Here is a 20885-nt window from a genome sequence, read left to right as displayed (position 1 = left end):
ATTGACTGTATATACAGTAAAATAGCTACTTAATTGATCTTGTAGGCAAGAAAACACATTTGCACAATCGCTATAGACAAAATCATTTCTCAGTAGAAGCCATTAGTTTATAATTAATGACTTTCAGGCAGTTCACCCACATCATTGTTACCACCTTCCAGTCTGGACAGCACTGCGATGGGAAACCTCCATTTTAGGTGCTGCTGTAAGTGGTGTTTGTGAAACAGGAGGTGTATTTTCCCCTCTAGACCGAAATGTCCTAACAAATGCCCCAGTAAGGCTGCAATGTGAAATGCTTTAGGGTGTTCTATCCTTAGGATGAGGTATTAAACATGAATATTTGGTCATTATATAGCCCATGGCACTGTTAACACTGGTATCCTGGCTAAATTCCACCCTGTGCTTGCCCAGTATTGCCAACTTGAATTTCCTCTTATCTCCAAATGGTAAAGTAGTTTCTTGTTCATTTAAATCTCATCCATGGCTGTTGGTGCTTAATGTTAGCCATGCATCACTCAGACATAAAACGTACAGCAACCAATAGGCAGTCTTTACTGATGCAACCAACAGTTCCATCTCAGTTTCTTGTGACAGTAAATATTTAAAGTCCCTCAAGTATTGTGATATATTGAAAACCAAGCAAACCACTACACAAGAATTGCCTGTTTTGGCTTCTCAACCCCAACTTACAGATGAATCAGTTTACTGTCTACATTTGAAGGGGTGGAATGTTAGAAAAGCCCAACGGAGCTGTTCCACACACACTTACTGGCTGTAAGTCCAGGGTTGGTCACAGATATCACACAGATGGCCAGCCAAAAAGCCAGTACAAAAAGTGTCTGTTTACTAAAACTTCCCTTGTGGCAGAAAAAATATTTACTCAGAAAACCCAAACATTAAAGAAAATAATAAACTTCAATTTCTTGAAGAAATTTCTGAACAGTCATTTCAAAACAATACTGTAGGTCTACTATCACCCAGGTTGTGTAACAACACACAGACCAGGATACTCCAGAAAGATTATGAACAGACCGACTTGTCAACCTATAAGTTTAGTTCAATACAATAACCCTGAACTCACCCCTGCCTCCTCCCGATGGGCAGGTAATCCTTGATTTAAATCAGAGGAGGGTCAGGGTCTGTGTCCTGAGACAAAATAGCGGAACAGACAGGAGACAACACTGTGTAGCAATAACAGGTAAGATAAATAACCAATACATAGATTAAATTAACAATATTGAATTACAGTTACCACAGCATGCAAAGATAGAATCTCCTTTCCATTGTTTTGTAATGGCAAACATATCGGGAAAGTAAATTAAAGACAAAATATGATGTTCTTCATGAGGGTGTACAAAAATGCTTAGTCACAATACATCTTGACTTTTTGCACCACCTTAAATCCTTGGTGATTTTCCTGTAAACCATTTGAGTTCAGGATGCAACCAAATGAGCTGCTTAAACACCAAACATAAAAAGTGGAAAGAAAGTGATATTTAGTTCTTTAAAAATATCATATCACTTATTTTCAAAACCAGATAACTTAGAAAGAGTAGCAACAGCTTCTGCCAATCAAATATGCCCTTTAGCACAAATGTCAGCCCTACAATTATGCAAAGCTGCAAATAACATTATTATCATTTTTTAATATGAAATGAATCCAAGTCAAATATTCTTCTCAAAGGAGGTCACAAAAGCACATTTATCATGAAATTCATGTTCTGGAGATAAAAGAGCAAATGTTTTATTTTTCCCCATCAAACCACATTGATTATAAATACATCTTATATTTAAAACTGCATTATTTAAATATTTAAACATTTATGAGATGAAATACAAAAGTGAACTATGTAATATGCAAAGTACTGATAAATCTGTGTGTCTGTGACTGTTACTGGCATTCATCGTAACTTACATGATAGCTGGGGTAAACTTGCTTAAAACTTAAAAAAAGACCACTGAGGAAACAGGCAAATGAACTTTTAATGGAATTAAATAATGTTCTAATAATGTAGTTATTAGGTTATCTGTCCATTTTCTAAACTGAAAACGGGTGCAAGGCAGGGTACCACCTGGATCGGAGGCCAGTCCATCACAGGGCACACACACACACACAATAATACACACACACTCACACCTGGGCCAGATTTCCTAAGAGACAATTAACCACCCACGCTCACTGTGGATTCTGGGAGGAAATCCGAGCACCTAGAGGAAACCCAAACGAACTCGAGGAGAACATATAATCTCCACCAGATAATACCCCAGGAATTGAACTCAGGCCCCCAGGACAACAAAACAGCAATACGTACAACATACCATTTCCCATAAAATAACTTCAAAGGCTGTTATATCACAATTTCCTGCCCTGCTCAATGCTGCCCTTTTTCTAAACTTTTTTTTAAATCCATAACCCACATTTGATGCCAACATGGAATGAAGGAACTCTATGAAAACAAGCTTGAATTAATAACCAGAACATCCCCTTATCTGATATCCAACATTATCTCTTGTTCATGGTTTTATTATTCCATGCCCATCTGCATCTTTGTATGAAACCAATTTCTCTGCCTACATGTTCCCAGTTGGTAGTAGTCTATCACTATTTTTAGACATTTTGCTTACACAAACTTGACTGTTCTTTGTCACAGTATGTATCATTAGACTTAGAAACAAAATCGCTTCATCAAAAGATTTAACAGCAAAATTTACTCCCAAAGTCTATTCACAATATCTGCCACTGTTAGTAATCAGGAGGCATTATTTAGCTTCAACAATTGATCACTTGCTGTTTTTGTCCTTTATTTCCTCTTCGTCTCCCAGACCTCATTCACTCTGGTTTTTATTTTCAGTAAATAAATCTTATTATGATTAGAACTATTATGGTTTCAAAGTATCAAGTCATAATTAATGTAATCAATGTCAAGTTTTAGAACAGCTAATTTATATCTTTGCACAGAACAATCAGAAAACACTTTTGTTGTCTTAACTGCCTAAATACGTGCAGTCTGTGACTGCTGCTTTGTAAAATGAACACAGAGTGAGCTTTCTGTCTTGCAGGTTTTCACAGCTCGGGCTCAGCAGAACTGTTTTTTTAGAATCCCAAGCACTGAGAGCCTCAGACCACATTTAAGTAATTTATTCAAAGATTTTATGAGATGCTTCCTGCCAATTTGGTGATAAGAACTAAACCTGTGGATTCAGGAGCCTGTGATCTGACCCTCTTTGTATTTCATTTCTTCTGACATTTAGATTAAAAAAGAATTTTAAAAAAGGCAGGGATAAGTAACATAACCTCTTTCATCACATTCCATTGCAAATTTTAGTCTCTCAAGTCCTTCATTGACTCAATCAGATGAAGAACCAAACATACTGTTACCTCACTAAAATGAAAGAGATAGGGACCATAAGTAAAAAACAAATTCTTGTTTCATATTAGAATGGAAATTGGCATTTTGGATCCTGAAATGATTTGCAATGCCTACAAGCCAAATTAATTTACTTTATGTGATAGAAACTACAGCTTCAACAGTCTGAACAACCAATTCATAGCTACTGTATGTAAATTATATTATAGCTATATATATAGATCTAGCTAAAAATCTGAAATGTAGCATAAAACATTCTTTCATTTAATCAGAATATTTTATTCATTTATAACTGCATTGTTTTGGAATATTAACTAACAAGTTATTACTTTTTTTGAAACAAAATATACAGTGCAAGGCTGGTGGTAATTGTCTTTTTTTTTCTCAGAGGAAATACAACAAAACACCTCCTCCAATCCCCACCTCATACAAAACGCCCTCTCCCATCCCCCCCAATGCTACTTCCCCACAAGTGATTATGTTCTAGAGGTACTTAGGCAGATGCCTTTGGACACTTTTAAAACCCTCCCCTGAAAGAACATATAAAGCAGACTAGAACCTTCATCAGATTCCATCTTCAAGGAGTCAAAGCCTTTCTCCAACAGGGACTTTAGTGGACCATTCAATGGTTTTCACAGGAAGAGTTTATATTTATCCAAAACTTGTTGCTGGAAGTTAATTTACACCGTTTAAATCCAGACAGTAATCACTGCTTAAGGGGTTTTTAAGAAACTTGCAATATTTTCATTTGTTCATTGAAAATAAACAGACTATATACTGGGTATATAAACCACCTTATGCCCCAAGAAGAACCCATAGGCACAGTACCAAAACTGAGAAGAGGTATGCAGACTAGAATTTCATACTGTGACTGCAGGATCTGAAATGATCCAATATTATTCTCATGTAAAATATCTGCTAGAATGTAATTCCCTTTTGTAGCTCCAGTGTGAAAAATTGAAAGAATGATCATTAACTGTAAGAGGTTCATCCATCTATTCATTTTCTATTTTCAATAAATAGTCATGAGGGAGCCATGGCCTACACCAGCAAGAAACAGGCACAAGGCAGGATACACCCTGGATAGGACCCCAGTGTACCACAGTGCAGACAGACACAAAGAGAGAGAGACACACACATATCAATTTTCCCAGAAGCCAATTAAACCACTACTGTATTTTTGGACTGTGGGAGGAACCCCACAGGAAACTCAGGCGAACATGGGGAGAACATACAAACTCCACATAGACAGCAAATGAACCCAGGGCCCCAAAGCCGCAATGCTAACCTCCGTGCCACCATGCGGTCGTAAGAAGTTCATGATTATGGAAAGTATTTCAAATTATAAAGTCCAAATGCAATGAACTGCAGTACGAATCAAATCTTGAAGTCAATGTGGAGAGAACAGAATTATTCCAAGAGGACTCCAAGAAAGAGGAGTGGTAGGGTTAAACTATACAAACAGTGCACGCACAACAGAGATGTAGAGATTAAATGTAAAGCTTGGCAAAGTCAGATGTCCTGTAGACCTTCCTTGCTGTAGAGAATATAATATGCAGTTACTCTACTTTATGTAATTGTGGAATGCAATTGGTCCCAATAGCCTTGGGGGGAAAGAGAGGAATCACAAAACAAATTCAAGTGAGGAAGCAAATTCATTTTTATTTGGAGAAGCTGGTTTGAAGAGAACAGAGAAAACGAGTTAATCTATTCAAGGTAACATGAAGCTAACGTGAAAAAACGTGTTTTATTTTCAAGTTGGTTACTGTCATGGCATCTAACAGAGTAAATCTCAAAACCATGGTATCTAAACTGACCAGTATCATAGTTTATGCAGAGTTGCTCTCTCTAAAGCAGAATTAAAAGTGGTAATTCAGACTTGGACCAATTATGTTTATATAGTAGTAAAAAAACAAAATCACTAAGTAGTTAGCAACATTATGTATAACAATATATAACCCTCACAGAATGATACATAATATTGAGAACTATTAACAGCAATAAGATAAGAAATAGTAGCTTTATGAACAGCGTCATCTAAAAATTGCAAAGAGTCAAATGTCAGAGGTTAAAATGAGCTTCCCTGATGAGTGCCCCTCATAAATACTAAATTGTGAAGAACTTTTGGCGTTAATACAGTTGCCAAAGAAATGCCATATCGATTTTTAACTATATTAAAATCTGAGGCCTAGTCCTTCTAATACTGAACTGATGCAATAATATTTCCACTCCAGTCCATCAAAAGTCATTAGTCACACCTATAATGTGAAGAAGGCAGCAAATGCTACCAGAAGCCAGATGCCCTTTAGATCAAGTCCACCTGATCTTGATTCATTGACAGAAGTCATACAGTCCCTCCAGCCCATGTGATAGCATCTTAACATACAGCTTGGTATCTGAAACCACCAGTGAGACAGGCCAAAAGTGCAAAGTGAAGGATGCTATTAGTACTCTTTAATTTTGTTTATTAACAGGTGGAGATTTAAAGGTAATATTAACATAAAACACAAAACACACCATATGCAATGGATAGATGTATCGTAAGAATGGGTGAAGAAAGACTGCTTAAGCCTGCCTCTGACTGGGCCAGGAAAAGGAGACTGTGAACCTAAATTGAATCAAAACACAGCCAGGAAGACCAAATCTGCACATTTTTTTAAATAAATAACACCCGGTAAAAGTGTGGCAACAATCAACAAAAACATAAGTTTCATGTTTCCTTTATACCTATATAATGTTTTCATCTTTAAATCCACCAAGACGTTTGTATCACTAACTACAATATGAAGTTAGGAGGTTCTTTTTTGCTTTTTTTATTAAACTATCCATTACAAAACTGGTGAAGGATTCCTAGTAGCTCAGCACCTTGGCTAGCTGACAGGTTAACGCTTGATATACTGGATTTCTAAATAGTTTGAAGGATAGAATGAGTGAGCAAGTTTGTTTCCTGCACTGTAGGCTACAAGACACTGTCGTACAAACAGAAAACAACATACAATAGCTTAATCATACAGGTTTAAAAATAGAAGTAACCACAGCACACTAGCATACTGCACTTTAACCCTTAGCATAAAGTATTTCACACTGGCAACCATGGAGAAAGATTAATATATTTGTTGTTAAAGCATTGTATTCTGCAAATACTTGAAAAAAAAGGTTAACTCTCAAATGAGCAGTTGACATTATCACTAATTTTACACTGCACTTTTCATATCTCCCTAGCAGGTGGAAGAAATACTCTGAATTCCTGTAATTTTCATGATCTGCATTTTTTTACTTAAAAATCCTATTAGACTGTTTCCTGTGCAACTCCCTGTTGTGTCTAGGTGTTTGTTTACTTGAAAAAGGCTCTTATAAATGAAAACATAGCAAAACATGTGATTTATACTGACAGAACAATGAAAAAAAAAGAGGTACTGTATGAAGAAGATGATATGCAAAAGCCCAAAGGTCTAAGTTCTGTCTTGCTGTGGAAGAGTTGCTCAATTACACCAGCACTGTATTAGTCATAGAAACAATCTACAACAGCAAACTGCTAGGTAGATCATTCAATTACAAAAGAAAAGTGTTTAAGCTTCCATGCATTTTTGTCTTTATTTGCCTGTAATGTTCCCTCATTAACCCTAGCCAAAGCTTATTTAAACTTTGACATTTTGTAAAAGTAAAATCAATCTGATGTCCCGCCGACATCAAAAAATGAACTGCCACTAGACATAAAAATGAGGTTGTGGTGAATGATCATGACAAGGGATGGTGTCTGTTTATTGCTATAGCTATCTGCAACAACATGGACATGGACTGGAAACAAAAGAGCATTTGTTGTAATTTTGCACATATTTGGTGGTAAGGTGTTTGGTAAAAAGGAAAGGGACAAAAAAAAACAAAACAGTTTAGTCAAATACCTCAGCTGCTGCGGATGCAGCACGATGTCTGTCTGTTGCCTGTATGTCTCAAAAAACGATTTTCCTCAGCTCAAACTCTAGCAAGTGATGACCCAATATCTGAAAATGGCATCACCTGGCACTTCCTGTCGAAGGCAGAAACTGGATCGTTTGGTCAGCGGAAATATTATTTTCAGTAGCAGTAGCAGTTATACCTATATTACTCAATATTGCTCAACTGCAGGGAGTTCATTATAGGTCCTAATTTAATTTTGCTACTCTGATACTAACAACAGATGCAACAGAATAGATTTGGTGCAGCTCTTTTGTTTTTATATGGCTTCCTATATATCTTTCTGATGAGGTAAAATTACTGGAACCCTAACCTCAGTCTGTTGTGCTATCAGTTAACATGAAATGAACCCCAAATAACCAAAAACTTGATTTGTCCATTCTGGTTTTTAGGATTCTATTTGATTAGAACACAGAACACATTTAGAATGTTTCTGACCTTGTTCCCTTTCATTCTTACTTAAAGTTGTTTAACAGAAGGAGGTCAATTACTGAGGACAGCGCAATATTTTATAGCCACGTCTTGAGCAAGATTAGGTGTTTGTCATTATGATTAAGCGTCCTAATGCTAGCATCTGCAGATCAAGAATATATTACTCCAGCTCTGCAGTATGCCCATTGAGTTCTATTTAGAAGATTTTATCAAGAATCTTTTTAATAAACAGATAATGCTGCCTTTCCCAAGTGGTCAAAGAAACAGCCAGAGGCATAAAGCTTCCCTTGCTCTTCAAGTCACTGCTCTACTCGTTTCTTTAGTGTACTGCTGACTAAATCACATCCTACAGTTCAGATTTTTCTCACCCAAGAAATTCTAAAGGGTATAATCTAACATTTCACATTTGTGAGTAAATATTAGGAGAGACCTAAAATGATTAGAATGCAGAGCTCAAGCCTTGGACATTTCTTGTCTCTGTTTTATTTCAAACAATTGTACCTCACAATGAAACCTTTACCATTAAAAAACAGTACAAAAGCAATTTCAAGCATTCACTCTGCATTTTTTTTATTCAACTTCAGCCATGTCTCTAATGCCTCTGGCATTCTTTTTGTAAAACATAAACCTGACAAGCTAAATGCACAGACTTTTTGAAGATGCAGATCTAGATATCAAATAAAACAAGGTGAATGAAACTACATTTTAAGGTAACCTTAGATTTGCCCCTTTTGATTATACAAGTGTATCCCTGCTAATACAAGTCATGGTTAAAAAGACAAAAAGGCTTCTCTGCGTGCTCTGATACAAGGGCGATAACCACATCACTGAAATATTTGTTTTTCTGCAGGAGCTCCAAATAATAAGAAAAATGAAAATCTGCATAATAATGTAGAAAAAAACACAGTAACACATATTGTACATACAGAAACCCTAATAAAGGGTTTAATAAAAGGCACAGTCAGAAATGGCTACTAAGGTTATTTTTTTAATTTTCAAAATGGCGGCATTTCTAGGATGTAATTAAACCAGCATCTGCCTGGCACAGCAGGGGCTGTGCAAAATATTTTTTCAAAGCACTAGCTCCAAAGTTAGCTCTCCGAAGAGAGGGATAAGCATCTATATTCTAAGCCACTGAATTCCTACATGCATGTCTGCGAGGAACAGAAACTCTGCTGGGAGAAGTGCCAAATTCTAAATGGGATATCAACAAATCTCTGAAAAACTCCGTAGTATAAGGCAAAACATACAAAATATGTGAAACTAAATATAAAGCTGAGGAAAACCATATACCTTCTCTCTTGTGTTAATTCTGAATTAATGCATTTGTTTACTTAAATTATTTATATTTATTATTTATTAAATAATTATAAAGAGATATAATAACTTTGAATGTAAGTTAGCATTTAAGAGAAATACAAATTTTAAGATATGATCAAACTTAATACATTTCTTTTTTAGTTAGGATGGACCCAATGTAGTAACTGTATATCAGTTCTAAAAATTCTACATAAAATTACAATTCAATTCCTCAAACATTAAAGGAGATTTTACTTGTTTATATAAAGCAGATCGTCTGGTTTGGATATTGCTTGCTGTTATTAAAGGAGACATTTAATAACCAGCTGGATGAAAAATAAAAAAAATGGATGGGCATGTTAATCATTTTACCACATAACTGCCAAAAAAATCCATATCCCGTATTAAAATTTGCAATGTATCGAATCACATAATTACACAAACCTGAGGATAATTATAATAAAAAAATGTCACAGCTTTATAATAAGATCACTAACAACATCTGGATATGACATTATCATAACATTACGTTATACAGATTATATTACATTATTTTCTAAATAAGATATAAAATATGATAGGATGGTCTGAATTAAATAGTTTTACATATATATTTTGTATAAAATCAAAAACAGTACCTTAAGAACTTGGACTTGGCCCTCAGTAGTTATGTCTTTCAACAGTTCACAGAAAGATTGACAAAGAGCTTCAGCGTAATTCTGGAAAGAGAAGAATATAGAATTATATCTCAAGAATTTTGCAATGCAAATTAAAATCTGTTACCATTGCTTCATTAAGAAATCCATTGTAATTTATAATTGACCTTAAGTGCAATGAGTAGCGGTATAAACATATTCCTTTTGTAAAGTGTTCTGTATTTATCAGAGCTTTATGACTGTTTAACAGGTTACGTCTTTTCTAATGTTGGACCAAGTTTTTGTTGAATAAGCCACTATCTTTGGTGCAACATTGTTCTACAGTGTGAAAAAGTGTTTGCCCCCTTCCTGATTTCTTATTTTTTTGCGTGTTTGTCACACTGAAATGTTTCAGATCATCAAACAAATTGAAATATTAAACAAAGATAACACAAGTAAACACAAAATGCAGTTTTTAAATGAAGGTTTTTATTATTAAGGGAAAAAAAATCCAAACCTACATGGCCCTGTGTGAAAAAGTGATTGCCCCCTAAACCTAATAACTGGTTGGGCCACCCTTAGCAGCAACAACTGCAATCAAGCGTTTGCGATAACTGGCAATGACTCTTTTACAGCGCTGTGGAGGAATTTTGGCCCACTCATCTTTGCAGAATTGTTGTAATTCAGCCACATTGGAGGGTTTTCGAGCCTTAACCGCTTTTTTAAGGTCATGCCACAACATCTCAATCGGATTCAGGTCAGGACTTTGACTAGGCCACTCCAAAGTCTTCATTTTGTTTTTCTTAAGCCATTCAGAGGTGGACTTGCTGGTGTGTTTTGGATCATTGTCCTGCTGCAGAATCCAAGTGGGCTTCAGCTTGAGGTCACGAACAGATGGCCGGACATTCTCCTTCAGGATTTTTTGGTAGACAGCAGAATTCATGGTTCCATTTACCACAGCAAGTTTTCCAGGTCCTGAAGCAGCAAAACAGCCCCAGACCATCACACTACCGCCACCATATTTTACTGTTGGTATGATTTTACTTTTCTGAAATACTGTGTTACTTTTACGCCAGATGTAATGACACACACACTTTCCAAAAAGTTCAACTTTTGTCTCGTCAGTCCACAGAGTATTTTCCCAAAAGTCTTGGGGATCATCAAGATGTTTTCTGGCAAAACTAAGACGAGCCTTTATGTTCTTTTTGCTCAACAATGGTTTTCGTCTTGGAACTTTGCCATGCAGGCCATTTTTACCCAGTCTCTTTCTTATGGTGGAGTCATGAACACTGACCTTAACTGAGGCAAGTGAAGCCTGCAGTTCTTTGGATGTTGTAGTGGGTTTTTTTGTGACATCTTGGATGAGTCGTTGCTGCGCTCTTGGGGTAATTTTGGTCGGCCAGCCACTCCTGGGAAGGTTTACCACTGTTCCATGTTTTCGCCATTTGTGGATAATGGCTCTCACTGTGGTTCGCTGGAGTCCCAAAGCTTTAGAAATGGCTTTATAACCGTTTCCAGACTGATAAATCTCAATTACTCTGTTTCTCATTTGTTCCTGAATTTCTTTGGATTGCAGCATGATGTCTAGCTTTTGAGGATCTTTTGGTCTACTTCACTTTGTCAGGCAGGTCCTATTTAAGTGATTTCTTGATTGAGAACAGGTGGCAGTAATCGGGCCTGTATGTGGCTAGAGAAATTGAACTCAGCTTTCCAAAGATGTGATAAACCACAGTTGATTTATGTTTTAAAAGGGGGGGTGTAGCGGCAATGCTCGTTAATAAGACAGAATTAAGTGTTGCAGTGCTTTCCCAAATGAGACCCCATCTCTCTGTTCATCTCTGTGGTGCAGCCACAGAGAAACTATTCATGCAGGCTGATTTAAAGATGTTTTCTTTTGATAAGGGACAGCTCCCGAAGGGGGATGCACTTAGCTAAGCCTGACTATCATGATCAATGATCATCCATTGGCGCCTATCTGTCTAGGGAGTGCCAGATGGACATCTGGACTGCATTCCTAAGTGTCAGGAGTAAGTGACTCATATCTCACCTTGATCAACCAATCAGGGACTGGTAGGGCCGAGTAACCCACGTGGGACTCTGATGCCCATGGAACTTTTAGCCAATCAACGAGCTGAAGTTCCTCCAGGTAAAAACAGGCAACACAGAGGGCCTGAGAGAATTCTGTGGACTTTTCTAAAGGGAATTCAAAGGAGAATTCCAGGGCAGGACAGCCCAGGAGCAGAAGGCTCCCAAGGGCAGGACATTCTCGCAGCGCGCCTCCTGACCATCCTGAGACTCAGCTCGGACAACCACAGAACGGCCAGTGTGTCCGAGTGCCAGAACTTTCCTTTGTTCTAAGAGTCTAGAGCGGAGGTTGCCAGAGAGTAACCAGAGGATCCACCCGAAGTTAGCACCAGCAGCAAGCCTCATGAACAGGTCGAAACTGTGGACGGCTGAATCACTATTCATAACTAGCTCTCCATCAGGAACAAACCGGTCCTCTTCCTGACTTGCTGGGACCCACAGTCATCTTTTATCCTGTGTGCAAACTTTGCTAGTTAAAGCCAACACTAACTAGCCGGTCAGTGAGCATCAGCAGCGCACCGTCGCAAGCAGCACAGCACAGCCTGGCACGGAGCCAGAGAGCCCGCAGGAGATCTGAATCCCCAGAGATTGGATGAGTATTCAACTTCACTGCATTACTGCTCGAGAATTCAATTGTTATCCCAACCAGTTGATATCAATTTAATTCCTAAGAGTTATGTACTTGTTTTGAGTATCTAATGTAGAAGTTATAACCAAGTTCATTTACGAAACGGTCTAAATGAATGATATACTGAACGTATGTCCTCTTGATATATGTAACTCTTTATAACTGACTGAATATATACCTTTTGTATTCTGATAACCCTCTCGACGATAAGTTAGGTTTACATGTATATTTTATGTATTAATAAATGTATCCTCGTGTATTAGTACCTGTGTGTGTGCGTTGTTTGAGTTATATCGCATGGTTGGATTCTAAAGCCATCAAAAGAATCAATTTTGTGATTTACTGCTACAATTAATAATTGTCCCCGTAAATGCCCAAACCCTACAGAACTGGTGCCTTCAGAGAGCACACTACAGGGGCAATCACTTTTTCACACAGGGCCATGTAGGTTTGGATTTTTTTTTTCCCTTAATAATAAAAACCTTCATTAAAAACTGCATTTTGTGTTTACTTGTGTTATCTTTGTCTAATATTTCAATTTGTTTGATGATCTGAAACATTTCAGTGTGACAAACATGCAAAAAAATAAGAAATCAGGAAGGGGGCAAACACTTTTTCACACCACTGTATATTAATAATGCAATCAAAACGCTAGACTTTTATCAAAGTGGGTTTTTCTTCTGGAATGGCAAGTAAATGTCTCTCAGGTAAATTAAAACTTGTTTCTAACTCTGCTAACAGAGTATATTGTTACAGCACTGTGAAATCCTGAAGATACAATTCAGAATGGAATCAATCAACCAAGTAATCTTGAAGAGGGGTGCTATACTTAGAAGGAAAAATGGAAAGTTACTCTCATAAGCAACTTGTGGCTGGGATGCTGTGAAGAGTACACCTTCGTCAAGATTCACTGCCTGAAAAACCTTAATACTAACTCATTATTGTTAAAACTCAGTTCATTTGTAGACCTTTGCACACTGTAGAATCACAGAATTGTCTTATCAACCAATAGTAAAAAAGTCATACCAGCTGACAAATATAACTCAAATACAAGACCTTTGATACGGTACATGCATACCTCTTAGATAAAGTAAGGAAATCAAGAAATATATGTGGAGGCACTACTGGGATTTTTTTTTGTCTTGGCATAAATAGATGAATAATTTTAATTAGAAACCCACTATTAGGGCATTACTTAATTTGATATTCCTAAGCAAGAGCAAGGGATTAAGAACAATACCTGTAAGAAGTCAGTTGATGACAAGTACACATATGCATTGATAATCTGGAAACAAGTTCTGAGGTTTTCAGAGCTGAGTTCTGCAAAAGAAATAATCCAAACAAAATCATTATTAGAACTGCATGTTAATTAAAAAGAACCAGTAACATAATAAGTACTTTTTAAGAGACAGATATTTCTCCTGGGAAATAAAATCATCATTAAATGGGTTTCGTTTTCTTAATCATTTTGCACCAATACAATGCTTTCCAAAACAAATTATTTCCATCTATTACCAACAGTGTAACAAAGCAGTGTAATATTATTCCTTGGTCGTGCATGAAAAAATAAATTCTCCTATCCATGGGTTTATGATCTCCTGGGTTCAATGCTGTAATTCTCTCTGCTGGTATCTTTAATGACTTGAAAAACTAAAGCACTGCAGGCAGCTTTATGCAAGTTCCAGCTTGCCACAGACACATCACATTTGCTTTAGGTAAATCACTTCTGAGATCTGTAAAATAAGTAATTGCTTAAGCAAACTTGTTTAAAGACAATGGAACAGACATCTAAGTGGTCTTCAAGACAAGGATACACATAATGAGATACATAAGAAATTTATGACCGACTTCACCATGCTGAAAGAGATATTAAGTGCCTTTGAAATGTTTTTACTTTCTCTTCCCGATCTGTGCCTTTATATAATTTTAGCTTGGAATTGTTTTGAAAGCTCCTTGGTCTTCATGGTGGAATCTTTGCCTGAAAATCACCAATTCATTCATTCTGAAATCATTTGCACCCCTATTATTGCACACAGACCAGGGCCACTCAACTAATTGTGTGGTTTATTAAGGTAATTTTGTGCAAGATGGAATGATAACATTTAGGACTCAAACAGATTACCCAAGTATTACAGATCAACAAAAGGCATGTTCAATTCTTATTTCATTAATAAAAGTAAATATGCAGTGATGTGCAATGCTATACCCTGACCTGGGAATTTAGAACCACATTCTACTGTCAGTGTATGGTTTTTGCCTTTATGGTCATACAGTCTTCATTTATGCATATTAACAACCCTTTGCGTATAATCACTTCATAGAAATGGCTGTAGCTGCCAGCTGAAATGAAACTAACAACAGAAGCTGAGTCAAAATATTGTACACTGCTATGGTGAGTTCCTGTCAAAGTGAAACCAGTCTGTACGTTAAATGTTTTGACTGCTCGTCAGGCTACTGAAAAACAATCACCCTTGTGATCTTTATGTATATTCAATACAGGTGATTAAGTTCAAATCGCTTGTACTGCTGCGGATGGTGTTTTACTTGCACAAACAAAGCAAAAAAAAAATTGCACCCCGAGGTAAACGGATTCAGTGCCCTTTATCACAGGGCTTCACTTAATCTTTACAGATTAGATGAAGGGCAAATGATTTTAGCGAATTACTTCTAAACTACCCTAAGGGCAAGACATGAGTACTCACAATAATGAAATATGGCACTCTTCAAAAAGGCAGAAGTGCAACTGCTTCCTTAAGGGGCTTCATATAGCACAGCACAGATGAGTACCTAGTGCCAGAAATGCTAAAACACCAGCTATTAGACCATGTGAGTAAAATGCAAGTCATTTCATTTTCAGACATCCAGATCGTATGAGGCAATTAAGCAACACAGCTACCATACATAAACTTTTACTTGGACGCTATAATGCCTTGAGTGAAGTATCTGTCAAAACAGTTTTAACCAGTCAGCAGAAAAAATGAAGTCATTAGAATCTCACCTCTGTTTCACGTTCAGGAAAACCTAGAAGACACTGCTGTCAACATGGATATTTACACACCTGTTAGGTGTTCAGTGACCAGCATACCCCATGTCTCCCAGCTATAGATGAGATATGCTTGAGAAACTCTTGTTAAGATCTTTTTGCAGTTGTTATATAATCTCTATATTACATCATCAGTACAAAAGTACACTTCTACCCATTTTTGACCTCATACATGTACAAAAAATGTAGGATGTAAATGTTATTGGAAATATAACATTACATTAAAGATATAATTTCCAGAAAACAACAACAATTCTGTACAGCTTTTTTAAACACACACTGAAATATTTTCCTTCAACAAAGTAGAAAAATAAAGAAATGCACATCAGTTTGCTTTATATGGTGTTTGGACTCTTTGTGAAAACAGAGTCTGAGTCAGCCTATTATGGAATTGGGAGCACCTATGGATGGGTGTGATTTGTTTTTCAGATATTTTTTTGTTTCTCAAAACGAAGACACATTTGATACCTGAACAATGAGACCTTCAACATGCATGGTAATGCATAATACTGACAACATGTAAAATCAAACCGATCCATTAGGGACTGATAGTGGTATGTTCACACAAAGCGATTTCTACTGGCTCTGGGAGTCATGCTGAATGTCAATTCCGTAATTCAACCGTATTCCAAGTGGATTCTTGCAAAGTACTCTAGCAACCATGTGCACAGATGACTTTCAGCCTTTGTTAAGTGAATGGCTATTTCACAAACGTCTTCAGCAGGGAGAGGTCATCCTCCTTCAAGTGTAATGAAAGCCGAAGTTTACATAGGAGACAATAGTCACAAGCTTTTTGCTACTTTGAGCTGGAAGTTGAATTTGATTTCTTAAATTTGTATCCATTTGGAATGGTCAAGAAAACAATTTCTTTAGTTCACAGAAAGATGCGAAATCGTATGCTCACTGTATGTTCTGAACTTCCATTTGCTATAGCGTTTGATTTTTGTTTTCTAAGGAATTTTCAAGGTATTGTAGCCAATTCTGCAAAAATCCTACATGTGGTTTAAGATCCTTTGTGTTTGTGGATCTTTTAACATTTTGATGTTCAATTTAGCATAATATGTCCAATGTCCATTTGCATCTTATCCTGAGAGTAGCTCACACATTCACTATGCACTGTGAATTGAAGTGGAATGTGCCACCTCTTAATATTCTTATGACGAGTGTTGCTCTTCCTGTTCTGATTATTCTCATTATGCCTTACTGTTACATGGTTACTCCACAATACTCTAAAACTATTTTGCAACCACTTCCAGTAATTTCATTTCAATTTATAGTATTGGATTACTGTTTGTATAATCTGTGTAAATAACTGTGAAAGCGTTATGTTATGAAGGGCGCTATAAAAAAAATGAAGCTTAAGCGGCACTCAGAAATCCAATATTGCAAATAATCACACCAAATAAATTATGTACTCTAATTTCTGGACAATAGTTAAAACAGTTTTATGCAGTGTCTGTAATTGTTTTAACTAGAAATATTATTTTTAACATTACACCAATGGGTTATATATAAATATTTTAAAAACATGTAACCATTTAAAAATGTAATAACCTTCTTAGGCTAAGATTTTCTTCAGGCTCCCATCTCTAAAATAACATTTTACCATTTTCATCCCAAACCAGTGTTCCAGACAGAACTCCTCATAGACCAAAAAAACAAGGTACTGTGACTTTGATGTGCTGGAATAAAGACACAAAGGCAGGTATATAACTACACTGAAGGGCTTTGTGTTAGCATACAGATGAACTCTCTAAGCCATGTTACTTCACACACTGTACTGTGCTGAACACTTCCAGTGATTATGAATTTCCACATAGAAACATAACCACTTAATTGAGAAGGAAGCAATAGCTAAGTCTCATTTTTCTAATTAATATCTGTGACCTCGCACAAAAATAACGACAAACCAGGCAGCACAGCTTCACTTATACATCTTCTGAGATGAAAGGGATTTAATATTTAATTTTATGCTCCATGAAGATTTCATTTTGACTTATTTATTAATTTATTTATTTTTTCTGGGAACATGTAAATTTTATTTCTTGCCCTTACTTTAAAATTGTAAATGAGATTTGCTTCTGACCTAGTCATGTGCTTGCTTCTAAACAGTTGGTGGCAAGCACAGGAACTTTATTAAGAAAAATCCTTTTTTTTTGTCAGACGTTTTGTGATCATAAGCATTTATTGGAGATGAAAACAGTTTTATAGAAACAGTAGATATTTACATTATTTAAATGCATCCGCATAACTAACAGCTAACTGTATTAACAGCCTTAATACAAAATGGTGAAATGAAAGTAAAATACATTAGTTACTAATACATTTTAAACTGCATTAAAAATATATGGAATATTTGGATATCTTTTCCAGTTCAGCTCAGAAATAAATACTACAATGACAAAGGTTTAATTTAAAAAATCTACATCACTAATGAACTAACCGTTCACATACACCCACAATTAATATAAGATGTGATGTTCATAATGTTCAGGGGGAGCTTTCATCGCCAATTTGCAAGGCATGAAATTTCAGGAGATCACTATGTGCCAAGATTGTGGCCCTGAGATCGAACTGCAGTTGCCAGTGCATGTTTTTCTTTAGGTATGTTTAGGTTCTCTTTTACTCAAAAAAGCAAAGTCTTGCCAAGAAACAATTGCAATCTAGCACAACTGATAGACTGGCCTCCCTTGTGTGGCTTTGTTTTTGTTTTTGTTTTTTTGGCAGCCCCATCATGGAAGCATTCCATTCATTCCCCTTCTGAGCATAGGTGCAGACTGAAGCTCTCCTCTCTGCCAGCTCCTAAATACTTTAGAAAGAAAGTGGAGCTTTTGAGTGAATTAGCATATCCATGGGCGGCATCTCCCTGCCTCAAGTGGAAAACTTCACTCTGAGGGAATTATGACCACTGACGTACCCCAGTATACACTGGAGCTGAGGTCAGAAAAGTGTATTGGATATCGATAATCATCCTCATAAGAACCAATGTAAAAGAGAGGGGTAAGGATCAGGGAATATGAAATACAGCCTGCATACATACATAAGAATGTTGTTAAGTTATTATTTTCCTTAATGAAGTGACAGTTTAGGTGTGTCCAGCTATGACTGGGTTTTGGAGACTACTTTTTTCTTATTTTCCCACTATTCTGACCAAGGATATTCCTCCCTCTCAAGTACATTTGTAAAATAATAACTCCCATCTTGGAATCTTACAATAACAGATGACAGATGAGACACTGTTTGTTTGATATAATCTCTGCTATCCAGCTGCAGAGAAGTGAAAGTGGGGGCTTGGTGTGCTGATGTGGTCAAATCTTCATTGTATGTTACATCGTTCCTTTTCTGGAGAAGGATTCAACCAATGGTAAAAGGGGAGGATGTTGAAATGTTGCAGGGGTTTATTCTTAAATTGTTTTTTTTAAAAAATAAAATGAATAAAACTTGGTTAAACGAAAAATGAAGTGCATCTTTTGGACAACAAGGAAAAAAGCCTATTATGTCAGGTTTGCAGCTTTTAATGAATTTTTCCCAGTGCAGACTGATTATCTTTTGTGATAAAGACTCAGTTCTTGTTTTTGGGAACAGTACTTTAATAATATTTGGAACCTAAATGAGAACTGATCATTATGTTTAAAAGTGCGAGGGAGTCTGAACACATTAGGCCACAGGGAGGGCTGAAACAAATTTGTTGAGGAATCACTTGATTAGAATGTCAGGAAAGGTAAGGTAGTTTACTTCAATGTAATCTCTGAAAACTTTGAAGATCTGTTCTGGTGGGAACAAAAATACCAAATTGTAATATTTGTTTGTCAGCAATTGTAAATATATCACATATACTGTATATATAGGTCACTTTTAATGCATCACAATTTAAGCATCACAAGTTGTGAACATCTCATGAATCAAAAGTCATCTATTGCAGGGCACTATCGGCATAAAAAAAAGAATTGCAAATACAGATGGTCCTGCTTTTAACATTGAGCCTTCTTAACAGCGTAATTTATCTGAATCTTGCAACAATTGCAGAAATAGACAAGGAATTAAATTATATGTTACTCAACTCTGCTTCACAGTCTCTCTACAGCAAAACCATCCCCAACAGTCCAATGAAGGGAGGACAGCAATTGTAATAGCTAAAATGGAATCTGAAATCTTATTGTGGTTCCAACACAAAAATGATATGCAGTCTGACCAAACAGAACCTCTCAACCTTGCTTCATGGTTCTCCCAGTGAATTGGCACCTCTTACCTGGCTTCTCATATACACCTTTCACACAAGGTGTTCTCACAACATGGTATGAAAGAGTGAATCATTTACAGGCTGTGGTGTTTCAACTTTGCCGTATACTGTTATGAATGAAAAATAATTGGTCGCTATAATCTATTGCTATTGAAAAACTGGAGTATGATTAAATGTGGAGCAAGGATGGTTTTATAACCATACTATCATAAAGGCTAGGACAGACTGAAAATAAGTGTAAGTATTTTTTTTTTCCCACGTCCAGTTGGAAGTACATTTTAATATTATTGAGACTGATCATTAAATTCTAAAGAAAACAGCAGTGTTTTTTAGACTCCCAGATGTATCACATTGCTTCAACAGTCATTTAGAAAAAGGTTCATTATAAGAAGGCAAGTCTTAACAGGATGTAGAAATCATAAAATTAAAAATCTGCTCCTTAAAATGATATCATGCTGACTAACATATTGTGTAGAACAAAATGTCAACCTAAAGGCAGATTTAATGGTCACATTCATATATAAGAGAGTGGTATATGAGAATTTATTTTTGGGATTAACTTTCCATTAAGAGTTTCAAATCATCTAATCAAATTACACTGCAGTTTCAGAGTTTTAATGACTGCAAATGAGTTTAATATCACAAATTATAACAAACTTGAAAGATTATATCTAAAACAGATCACACTGGGAAGTCTGGACCTCATGTTTATGAGTGTAAAGTTTACTTCAGAAATCAGACACTGAATACCTGGATTTAACTGGTGTACAGTAAATGTAAAAGCTGTGAAGTTACTTAAAGTACAAAATACGTCAAATAATGCACATTATTATAAGAAGATATTCGAGTACGCAGCAGTGTCAGCAGGGGCAGACTGCAAAGGAACAGATAAAGTTTCACTTCCTGTTGAAATCATGGATTGAACCTTCACTCGTTGCATTATAATAAGAATACATTTATTACAGTCAGTCAATTGCATAAGTAATAGTAATGACAATAATAATCGACATATATGGAAGATTAGGGTCCCAGCATAACCAAAACAGATCTGTTAAGTGGGTATCAACATGTACAGTATGTTGAAAGTCAACTTTCCAGGACCCAGAATTTTGAAAACAGAAAAGAAAATACAGGCTATGGTCAGCTCATTCACTCAATCACTGACTGAATCTCTTATAGAGGAAAATTTAATCTTAAAAAT

The 20885-nt window shown here is 36.3% G+C and overlaps 1 protein-coding gene across 1 annotated transcript in view; it reads right to left on the bottom strand.

The window, feature by feature from the left end:
* ipo11 (importin 11) overlaps positions 1 to 20885 on the bottom strand; it is a 262035-nt gene that overhangs the window by 102444 nt on the left and 138706 nt on the right. The window contains exons 23-24 of the mRNA XM_006626819.3: positions 13642 to 13721; positions 9692 to 9772 (exon numbers count right to left, since the gene is read on the bottom strand). Of these exons, the coding sequence (XP_006626882.2) occupies positions 9692 to 9772; positions 13642 to 13721 (161 nt within the window). The remainder of the gene's footprint in view (positions 1 to 9691; positions 9773 to 13641; positions 13722 to 20885) is intronic.

Source organism: Lepisosteus oculatus, chromosome 3 (assembly GCF_040954835.1).
Source record: "Lepisosteus oculatus isolate fLepOcu1 chromosome 3, fLepOcu1.hap2, whole genome shotgun sequence".
NCBI classification, from domain to species: Eukaryota; Metazoa; Chordata; class Actinopteri; order Semionotiformes; family Lepisosteidae; genus Lepisosteus; species Lepisosteus oculatus.
Note: the sequence above shows the minus strand (reverse complement) of the source record. Positions and strands in the feature narration are given on the sequence as shown.